At 45.6% G+C, this 11,563-nt stretch overlaps 1 protein-coding gene across 3 annotated transcripts in view; it reads right to left on the bottom strand.

Moving 5' to 3' along the window:
• Positions 1 to 823: 823 nt before the first annotated feature.
• RNFT2 (ring finger protein, transmembrane 2) overlaps positions 824 to 11,563 on the bottom strand; it is a 60,464-nt gene continuing 49,724 nt past the window's right edge. For all 3 annotated transcript variants that reach the window (XM_083151451.1, XM_083151450.1, XM_083151449.1), the window contains exons 9-10: positions 8,345 to 8,446; positions 824 to 1,438 (exon numbers count right to left, since the gene is read on the bottom strand). In XM_083151451.1, the coding sequence (XP_083007577.1) occupies positions 1,304 to 1,438; positions 8,345 to 8,446 (237 nt within the window). In that variant the 3' untranslated portion in view covers positions 824 to 1,303. The remainder of the gene's footprint in view (positions 1,439 to 8,344; positions 8,447 to 11,563) is intronic.

Below are 11,563 nucleotides of genomic sequence, written 5' to 3'. Positions count from 1 at the left end.
TTTCGCTCTGCAGCTTTCTCAAGGTGATGACCTCGAGAAGCTGCAAATCGAAACACATCAGTGTCTCTTAGCACGGACACCCACCAATTGTATTATACACCTGTCCTCTTATTTTGTGACCGGACCAGCTTCCATGTTATCCCGGTAGCCGTTTTCTAAATTGGGACTCCAAACAGCCAGCACACAAAGTGGAACTCCATAACAACAGGTGTTCCCTTGGCAGGAGAGCGCAGTCTCTCCCTCAAAGTCCTTTCTTTGGTTAAATCGGCCTCCAACATTTGGTACATAAAAAGGAAAGCATCATACAAACGGACACTGGACCTTGGGTGGCTATATCTATATTATTGAACCTCTCATGGTACCAGCTGCACTTTTTTCTTACATTGTTACCTAGCAAATTTATATTGTTTTTAAACTCAATACTTTTGTTTTAATAAATTATATATATTTTTTATCACACCTTTTGCATGTTCTTAGGTGTAGCGCAGTTTAACATTTTCTTCTTTGCATTTCCACAATATTTGGGCCTGACACCCAAATTATCTTAACTGCAGCTCAACAATGCTGCTCCCACTTAGTGCCCTAAACTCCCTCTTTTTTTCTATCCTAGAAACTGAGACATCAAACTTTGTGAATACCAATACTTGTCTCATTCTCTAAACTTTTGGCCATGGCTGTACAATGCACTGCTTCATTGCCGCAGAAAGCCAAAATAGACAGAAGAACCCCCTGAAAACACTTTCTAACCTTTAGTGAGCGGTTACCATTAATTATCTAGTGACTTTAATGGCCAATGGCATAGATTTAATACACAGCTAAAACAGACTGCTGAAACTCTTTATTACAGATTTCACACTTCGCAATATACTGTAGTTAATGTTTGAATTTTTTAATAGTTATACAATCCAAAAATTAAGATCATAGGTGCTAAACACGGTAACACAAAGACATTATTTTAGCCTTGTCACCTCGATCTAGAACTGGGATTAATCTATTTGTATGCACAATAGATTTTCATACTGCTTCTACTACCGGCAACTATTAACCATCATCTGTATATGACACAAGCACATTTGCTTTTGAGTTGTTAACAGTGTACACAGAATGTCAGTACACCACAAACAGATATCAAACAACACATTTGATCCAGTACATTTTTAAAAGGCAAAAAGAGGCAGCTGGATTTATCCAGGATGATACTTTGCTGTTCAGTACTGCTGGAAGTGCCAGAACCATTGTGCTTTTTGGTTAGCACAGGTACCGACATTTACCTAATATATTTTGTATGCGATAACCATGTATGTCAGTACACCTGGAAGTGGGCAGAGGTGGAACCATCCTTCCACAAGCGCAGAGTTTCCACAGCTAGAGAGCGGCAGAGGGGACAGGTTCTCTCTCTGTCAAACCAAAGACACAAGCATTCCTCACAGAACACGTGCTAAAATATGGGAGACAGAAACACTGTTTAGAAGTACTTAGTGGATTGTATAACAATATTCTAAGTAACAACAATAATATGAAGAAACAATGATATGACTTCAGCCTATTTACTTGTCAAATGGAAAACAAATATCTAAGTACAGATGTGCCCTCATACACTATTGTTGCAGTTGCGAAAAATATCTCTTCTAGGGGAGCCAGGAGCTGTGCAATTAGGCTTGCGCTGAGCATCTTTTTTTGCATCTTAAGGAATGAAACAAAACAGCTTCATGAGACTGTACTGATAAATATGATATGTGACAGGTGACACGTGTGTAACTAGGTGTGGCTGAGTCTGAAGCTGTGTCTTTTGAAGTTGTTTTGTCGCAAAGTTTTGCGTTAAAGTTTTAAAGGACGCTTGGCGCAGCTCACTTGCACCACATGGTGTAGCGAGGCTAGGTGTACAAGGACACATCTGTACACTACTTCCAGGTTTAAAAAAGGGATTTTTGTAAGAACTTACCGTTCGAATCCCTTTCTCTGATATGGTCCTGGTGACACAGCTTCACATTGGGATGTAGGAGGGTCCGCAGGAGCCAGGCACCTATCCTAAAGCTTTTGGAGGGTAGGCTCCTCCCCTACTGCATCCCAGATTCCTCAGTTCAATCTTTCAAAGCCACTGGAATACATTAACTCAGTACAAACAACTGCACATATTATATGCACAATTTTAAATTTAACTTTTCAACCAATTATAACATGAAACATCATGAACACTGGCATACTTACTGAGCGTAAGGGAGGGATCGCTGTGTCACCAGGACCATATCAGAGAAAGGGATTCGAACGGTAAGTTCTTACAAAAATCCCTTTTTCTCTTTCAATGGTCCTGGTGACACAGCTTCACATTGGGACGTTCCAGAGCCGGTCCTTTTGGGTGGGTACGCTCAGGTCTGCAGTATTCATCACTGCTCGCCCGAATGATGCGTCCACCGACGCGAACTCATGGAACCTATCGAATTTGGCAAAATTATGAACAGATGACCAAGTGGCAGCGCTGCAAACCTGCTCAGCTGTTGCCCCATGTCGAACCGCCCAAGAGGTGGCAACCGACCTGGTGGTATGCGCATTAATCCTGGCCGGTACAGGCCTACCAACTTTAGTATATGCAAACGCAATAACAGAGCGCAACCACCTAGCAATGGTCTGCTTTTTTAGAAGCAGGCCAACTAAGTTTGTGTATGTCATACAAAACCAGTAAAGTATCAGTCTTTCTGACACTCTTAACTCTGTCCACATAAACGCGCAAGACGCGCACAACATCCAAATTCCTCAATTTGTCCCTTTTCCTAACAACCCTCTGGGGGTTGAAACACAGGCAGAACAATCTCCTGATTTAGAAGAAAAGCAGAGACTACTTTTGGTAAAAATCTAGGGGTACTGTCCGAAAGGCAGCCCTATCATCATGACATATAAGGGAGGAATACTTGTAGAACAAAGCAATCAACTCCGATATTTTTTTTTTTTCTGCTGACGCCACCGCCAACAAAAATACCAGCTTCCCTGAAAGGAAACTAAGGTCAACCGACCTTAACGGCTCAAAAGGCGCCTCTTTAAGGTACTCCAGAGCCAGAGATAATTCCCCTGGTGCTACTGGTTGGTTGTAGGGAGGTTTCAATAGATAAACCCCCTGCAGGAAGGTCTGTACTTCTGGTTCTAACGCAATCCTTCTTTGGAAAGAAAAATTGACACGGTCGAGATATGTACTCTGAGTGACTGAAGGCCTAACCCAGAGGAAAGGCCCTCCTGTAAAAAACTCCAACAATTAAGCCATTTTAAATCTCGATGTGTGTGACCTCTGTCTTACACACCACCAAATATAGGTCTTTCAGGCCCCAAAATAATTTACAGAAGACACTGACTTTCTGGCTTTCCTCATTGTGTTAACCACCGCCTCTGAGAATCCTATATTCCTCAAAATGGCGTTTTCAACAGTCAGACCGTCAAAATTAATCGAGCTGAATCCAGCTGGTTGAACGGTCCTTGTTTTAGAAGGTCTGACCTCAGAGGTAGACGCCACGAGTCCACAGAGAATCTCTGAAGCCTCGAGTACCAGGATCTCCCTGGCCAATCTGGGGCCACTAAAATTACTGGAATTGTCTGGGCCTGTATTGTTTTCAACTCTCTTGCCAGCATTGGAACTGGCGGAAAATCATAAAGAAGATTCCCCTCCCAGGGGATAGTCATGGCATCCACTGCTTCTGCCAGTGGATCCCACATCCTGTCATACAACCTGGGTACCTGATGGATGAACCTGTATGCCTTCAGGTCCCTCTCCGGGGTTTCCCCCTTATTGTAATCTAGTGGAATACTTGTGGATTCAGCCTCCATTTTCCTTCCATCAGTTTCTCCCTGCTCAGGAAGTCGGCCTCTATATACTCCACTCCTGGTATGAAGATTGCTGATAATGCTAGAACATTCTGTTCCGCCCACAAGAAGATTCGGGACACCTCCCACATGGCCAGATTGCTGTGTGTGCCTCCCTGGTGATTCAGATATGCCACAGCTGTGACGTTGTCGGTCTGAATGCCTAAAAGGGAGCTCTTGTAATCTTTTCTCCCACCAGAGAAAACCTCTTCCACACAGCCCTCAGTTCCAAGATGTTGATCAGTAAGGCAGACTGTAAAGTATCAGTCTTTCTGCTCTAAAGTGCACAAGCCCTGCAGACGCAGGTCCATGACTACTGCCCCTCATCCTCTGAGACTGGCGTCGGTAGTTTTGACTACCAACCAGCTCCAGGACTGCAGGGACCGACTCCCCCGAAGGGAATCCACCTCCATCCACCATTTTAGGAAGGATCGAGTTTCTGAAAACAACACCATTTGTTCTGACCTCATGGTCTGAGTGTTCCCTGTCCACTGGGACACTCTAGAGTGGAACCTGGCGAACTGTAACGTCTCGAAAGACGCCACCATCTTCCCCAGCAGTTTGAGGCACCTCCATACTGCTGTGCTCTGAGACCCTAGGATCTCTTGTACCAAGGCAGCCAGATCCCTGGCCTATGCCTCTGGTAGAAACACCCAATGCAACTGGGTATCCAGACCAATCCCCAAGAATTGGAGTCTCTGTGACGGCACCAACTGAGACTTTTGTAAGTTTAAAAAAAAAAAAAAACAGCCGTGAGCCTGCCAAAAACCCAATGGCTTTTGCCCAGTGACTCTTCAACATGTCTGCTGACTCCGCTCTGAACAGCAGGTCGTCCAAATATGGGATCACAGTGTTTCCCCTCAGTCGAAGCACAGCCGCCATTACAGACATTATCTTGGTGAATACCCTTGACGCTGAGGCCAGGCCGAAGTGCAACACCTGGAATTGCAAGTGCATGGTCTCCTATCTCAATAGAACCTGATGTCCTGGGTGAACAGGAACATGAAGGTATGCGTCCTGGACATCCATGAACGCCAAAAATTCTCCCTGGTCCAGGCTACACAGCACTGACCGTAGAGACTCCATTTTGAAATGGTCTACCCACAAATGGATAATTAACGACTTTAAATTGAGAATCGGTCTGAAAGACCCTTCTGGTTTGGACACCCGACACAGAGTGGGATAAAAGCCTTTTTTCCATTCCGCTCTGGGGACCGGGATCACCACACCCTTCTCTAAAAGAGAATGAGCCGCTCCCAAGGGAGCTGTACGGAGCCGAGCCCCTTTTGGTATTGGCGTGGGAATGAATCTTCTTGGAAGAAGACCCTTGAAGGGAATTCTGTAACCCTGGGTTATAATTTCTAACACCCAAGAATCCCGGTCTAACAATGCCCATGCGTCTTTGAACAGTGTCAGATGTCCCCCCCCCATCTTGACCACCGCCGGGCAAAACCCTTGGCAGTCATGCAGACGGTTGTCCTCTCCTTTGTGTTTGGTTTCTTATGAAAGGAACCAAATTTAGACTTTAGGACCTTTCCCCTGAAGGGCTGTCCTCAGAAAGACGCACCTCCTCTAAGGGAGGGCCGCAAGGCTGGCCTGAAAGCAGAAAGCCTTGATGTCTGCTTGGCTGCAGGGACTGGCAGGACAGTACTTTTGCCACCTGTGGCCTGCTTAATAATCTCTTTCAGTTCAGAAGCAAGTAACAGCTTTCCTTTAAAAGCTATTGTCTCTAAGGCTTTCTTAGACACATTATCTGCCTCCCAAGCCTTAAGCCAGATCACTCTCCTGGCATTTACAGACACTGTGGAAACTCTGGCAGCCATTTTGAGAGCTTCCTCTCAGACTCCAATACATGCTCTGAAGCCGTTTTTAAGCTTCTCTGCAAGCAATAACACACAAGGGTCAGCGTGTAAAATAGTGCACAAATTTCTGGCCCACACGATCATGGCCTTGGAGACCCAGGCTGAAATCCTCAGAGGGCGTAGGGTGTATCCCACCCCTTAAAATAATGCTTTGAGGCTACCCTCCAGCTTTTAGTCTGCGGGGTCCTTAAACGCTGCTACCCCTTGTACTGGTAGCACAGTGGCTCCACCTGAGGTCTTGATACACGTGCCACAGAAGCATCTACCACTGGGACTTTTTTTCCGAGGTCAGCATGCACCTCAGGCATGGGGTACAGGCTTAGAAATCTTTTAAGTATCTGAAGCCTTTTATCAGGGGTTTTTCAGGCCCCTTAGCAGGGAGATATCAGATTCTTTACGCTGTCTCATAAAAAACAACCTTTGCAGGAGTTTATCCTTCACAGACAAATTTAATGCCTGTTTAACAGCAGTAATAAAATCCTCTACCCCTGAGGCTGAGGACTCTTCAGAAATATCACCCTGGTTTGCTCTGTGTACTCTCCTACCTCATCAGCAGCTAAAAATGGCCCTGAATAAGACCTTTTAGGGGTCCCCACAGAATAACCATAAAACTTGTGCAACAAGTAATTTAAACCTGCTGATTCCCATAGCAGTATCCTGCATGACCAGTAATAAATCAGGATCTGTCTGGGTCCGAGGCACAGAGCTAGGGGACTGCTGAGAGAATGGCAATGGTCTAGGGAAGTTACCAGCCATCCCTCTGCCTGTCCAGTAATGCTCCAAGGCATTTTTAGACCTGCCTAGGGCTTGGCCCATGCAAGTTCCGATGTACTACCCTCTGGAGTTCACTCCCCATGGGTTTCACAGCAGCGCATATAAATACATAAGCCCCCCTCAGGGACAATTCTCAGTGTACAACCACTGCAAGCGCTCAATGCATTTAAGGCTCCCTCCCCCAAGACCACAGGCTGTTGCTCAGACCTGATGTTCTCAATAACACGGTCACAACATTAAATGTACATACATTATATACAGTGTACTCAGTCACTTAGCTTTCTGTAGTCTTCAGAATGGGGAAAGCGAAGCCCAGGAAATCCAATCACTCTGTCAGGATCTGTAAGCCAGCTCAGCTCCGCTGCAAGCGTTCTGAATGGCGCCAAAACAGAGTGAGGGAAGGGATCAAGTCCCTGCTGCTGCGGGGTCTGTGACTTTTGGCGCCAACTACCCCCAGACAGCCGCTCCCATTGTAGGATCTCCTTGTTCCAGTATCTCCCCCTCAGCTGGGGACCACTCGGAACATGCCTGTAACAACACTGCTGTCCTCTCATATCAGGAGCTCAGTGTGTAAGCTCCGCATAAAATGGCCGCCGCCATCACGGAGCGCCTGTCCCCCATGATCCCCACCTAGCGTGAAGCCGGTTTCAGAGCGCTCCGGAGCCCAGGCAGCTTCTTAAAAGAAGCTGTAAGCGCTGCACAGGGAGGCCAGACAGCGTCTCCCATGTGCACAGTGAGCTGACAGGACGCGCTTCTGTCAGCTCCTGCTGCGCTAGCAGTGTGAAGATTCACTAATGAGAATCCTCACACTGTGCCTACCTAGCTAGTGTAAAAGTTAATAAAATAATAAAAACCCTAACTAGCTCTACTCCTTCGGCTGCTCCGGCAGCCCTTTAGAATAGCACCCACTCCAGTGGGCACCTAACACGAACTGAGGAATCTGGGATGCAGTAGGGGAGGAGCCTACCCTCCAAAAGCTTTAGGATAGGTGCCTGGCTCCTGCGGACCCTCCTACATCCCAATGTGAAGCTGTGTCACCAGGACCATTGAAAGAGAAATAGGATTTATATCCACTACCTGCCTGATCCTATCACAGCACAACAAATATGTGATGTAATACAATAACGTTTGAACTCTGCTAACCTAGATGAGAATCGAAATGTGAAAGTCTTGTATGGTATGATTTTATAGTGTAAGCTTACTGACAGGTTACTTATCCTATATAATACAAGGCTGATTCTGATCCCCACCTCTATGGGGGGCAACTAGATGGCGTCTGGTGGAGCAATTCAAGGTTTCTCTGTTCAGGCGCACACAGACATTGGTGCTGTCCTTACTGTTATGTTGTTCTCTCATTTTGGCCGGCTGGTAACTAGTAGGGACGTACAGTTTGTAGCAGCGCTCGATGTTGTTGCAACGACCACTAGTGACCCTTGGTGCGGAATCGCTATGCCACTTTTTATGAGCTGCATGTGCTAATGAGACCCACTAGGTTTCCTAGGTTGATGTGATCAGGGTTTGGCTGATTCGCAGCACCTGTGGCTTTCTGTTAAATCTGTGTCCAGGGCAGGAGGTAATTTCTCCTGATGGTGGAATAGCAGTCTAGGGGATAGGCTGGGGTTGTGGGCTACGATAGGGCCATTGGAGGGTGTGAGGAGTTTGGTGAACTGTGCTGCGGTCACCTGTATGCTGCTATACTGTAACCCTGTGACCATACTGGAATGCTGTTACCTGCTACAAATAAAGACTCAGACTGCATCTGTGTCCAGTGTATAGGATTCCTTGTCACATACTCACACACACATATATAATTAAATAAATGTTCATTACATTTAGTCTACCTTTAACTTCTAAAATTTTACCTGACATATTAGAATGATAGGATCTTTGAAGTCTGTCTGGCAAATAGCGCATATATTCCCAGCTTCACTGCATTGCTGGCTGCTGGCACGGACACCATACTTCTGCAGAGAAGGACGATAAACATGACAACAGACATAGACTTATAACTTAGCAGGTTAAATCAATACAGTGTCATTAGGCAGTAACCTTTCCATAACATAAAGCACCACCCCCACTAACAGGTCACAATATTACTAAACACACTGTACATTATTTAGAGGCATCATTATATACTTAGGTGAAGTCAGCACTACTGTAGCTGAGACACAGGAGAATGATGACAAATGGTTCACTGGGAGCAATTCAATTGTTTCTGCCTGTCCAATCATGTTTAAACAGACAGGACAATATTCAATTGTTTGAGATTTTGGTGCTTGTCACGCTTAGGGGGATATTCAATCTCCGTCGAGCATCTCCCGTGGGGGAGATGCTCGACGGGCCCTATTCAATGCTGTCTTCCCCGACAGCATTGAACAGGGTTTTCTCCCAGAACGAGTCCGACATCTCTAGCTGTCGGGCTCGTTCTGCCGAGAACAGCCGGGAAGTGACGAGATGCCGGCTGCATCTCGTCACTTCCCGGCCGCAACTCGCGGCCACGCCCCCTTCTCGACCCGCTGCAGGCGGGACATTGAATCCCGCCTGCGTGTTCTCGGTCGAGCTGACCGAGAACGGGACTGGCTCACGGCAGGCGAGCAAGCTCGCCTGCCGTGATCGGAACATTGAATATCCCCCTCAGTTAGAACAGCTTTAGCCATGTACAGGAGGTTAAACATGTCTAAAATCCTGTTTGTGCAATAATCCGCTCACGTCATAAATGTGTATGTCCTGATAAATTTGTAAAGTATGAACAAAATCCAGTAGCACCAGGGTGAAATCTCAGCAGAAGCTGAAGTCTGCTTAAATATTGGGACAATGTCCTGGTTAATATGGACATTGGTAAGAAATGTAGGACTATCCGGTCCGAATGAAATATAAGAATTGGTAGCATACGGGAGAGAGAGAGCAGCCATTTCTGAAAAAAAATAAATAAACAACCATCAAAGTGATATTGAAGCTCAAAAGGTTCAAGTGGGAGCCTTATTTATTACCAGTTATTTATATAACACTCACATATTCCACAGCTCTATCTGCTCTTATGAAAAATAAATGTTTTCCACTGCTTTAGTCCCTAAAAGTTACTATCAACACAGAAAATAACTTGCCTTTATAAAACAATATGAACAACAAGTCCCTCAAAAGAGAATAGCACAGTATATGTTGCTTATGAAATAGAATGCAGCAACCATTCAAAACACTAGGTTATTTACACAGAGGTAATAATCCTGGAATCTGCTTATCTGTTCCAGAGAGTTTAGCAGCAGTCCCCCAGTAGCTGTGAAAAGAAGACAATGCAGCTGTACACAGAGCCTGCCAAAATAGTGTTTAGGGCGGAGTTCATCTCAACCAAGCCATCAATCAATTGCAGGTGGGTGTGGCTGTGTACCCCGGTCTTCACACAGACTCATTGAACACAGCTGCACATTTGTTACAGCAATACAAAATAATATTGATTCTGTTTGTGGGGTCTGCTTTTATTAGTTATTGCACTATTTAGGCAAGGACATCATTGGCAGTTATTCAATGCTGTGGGCGAGCGGCGACAGCGAGCAGAGCTTCCTGCTCGCTGTCACCACTCACCCTGTCAGTATTCAATGCAGCCCCCTCATACGTCAATTTCCCCTTGCTCCATTTTTTGAGTAAGGGGGGAATTGGCGTATGCGGCTCCAGAAGCAGCAAGACTCGTGGCTAAATACAGCGGGTTCGCTGCATTAGCCGCAGGTCTCGCTGTTTTGGGGAATTCTCGCTGTGCTGTGACGGCGAGGATTTCCACAGAACGTTGACTAGAGCAAGCGGCCGGCGCGGGGGTTAAACAGCGAGGATCGCTGGTTTTCTGCAGTCCTTGCTGTTTAACCCCCTCGCCGGCCGCATTTAATACCTGCCTTTTTATTAGGAAGGGGCTGTTTGCACTACGAGCTGCTGCTTTTTTTGACATACTGTATATTATTATTATTAATTAACAGTTCCTTATATAGCGTACACATATTCAGCGCTTTACAGAGAATATTTGAACAGTCACAGTCCCAGCCCCAGTGGAGCTTACGATCTATATTCCCTACCACATATACACGCACACACAGACATTCTAGGGTTAATTTTTGTTGGGATCCAGTTAGCCTACCAGTATGTTTTTGGATTGTGGGAGAAACCCAGAGTACCCGGAGTAAACCCACGCAAGTACGGGGAGTATATACAAACTCCGCACAGTTAGGGCCATGGTGGGAAGCAAACCTATGACCTTAGTGCTGTGATACAGTAATGCTAACCATCACACCATCCGTATGTCAGCAATGTGTGCTAAGCGATCTGTGCTTAAGTGCATTGCTCAGCATGGGGCTCCATCGCCCCATGTGCATGGGGTGTTTAAGCATGGGCAAGTTTACTAGCCAATCTCTCATCTTCCATACTGCTCCAATATTTTAAAGGCCTGTTTACACTCATCTCACACAAACTACTGGACTCACTTCAGTTGGTTCCATCATTAGGCAGCTTTATGCAACTGCCTGGAGAACCGGGATCTGGTAAGTTGCCACTGAGTCTGTCTATAACAAAATGAATGAAGTCTACGAGCGCCTAATGTATGGGGCAGCTGTGGAACTTCTAAGTCACGACCTCCAGGAGCTCACTTGAGGGTCTGGAAAGTGGGTATTGGAGGAGGAGGAGGGGGGGGGGGGAATGTTCGATTTGAAGACCTCTCTTCTATTTACAGTATAATTCTTCTCTTGGAAAAGTAAAAAGCTCCTTTAAGTTTCAATTTCACATGTATGTGGATGGCATCCAAATTTATCTATACTCTCCAGATATTACACCATCTGTGCTGGCTCGAGTTACTGCATGTCTTTCTGCCATTTCATCTTGGATATCCTCATACTACCTCAAAGTCAATCTTTCAAAAATGAAGCTATAATAATATTTCTACTAGCCAACAGCAGCTACATACACACACAATCTCTGTGTCTATCACTGCATACAACCTGACAATAAAATCTACTTTACAAGCTCACTGCCTATGTGTCAGTCTTGAATGCAATTCGATCTGTAGTTCTTTCTCCAAATTTGCATCTCCGAATCTTTAGAGTTGA

Source organism: Crinia signifera, chromosome 1 (assembly GCF_055691185.1).
Source record: "Crinia signifera chromosome 1, ASM5569118v1, whole genome shotgun sequence".
Classification (NCBI taxonomy): Eukaryota; Metazoa; Chordata; class Amphibia; order Anura; family Myobatrachidae; genus Crinia; species Crinia signifera.
Note: the sequence above shows the minus strand (reverse complement) of the source record. Positions and strands in the feature narration are given on the sequence as shown.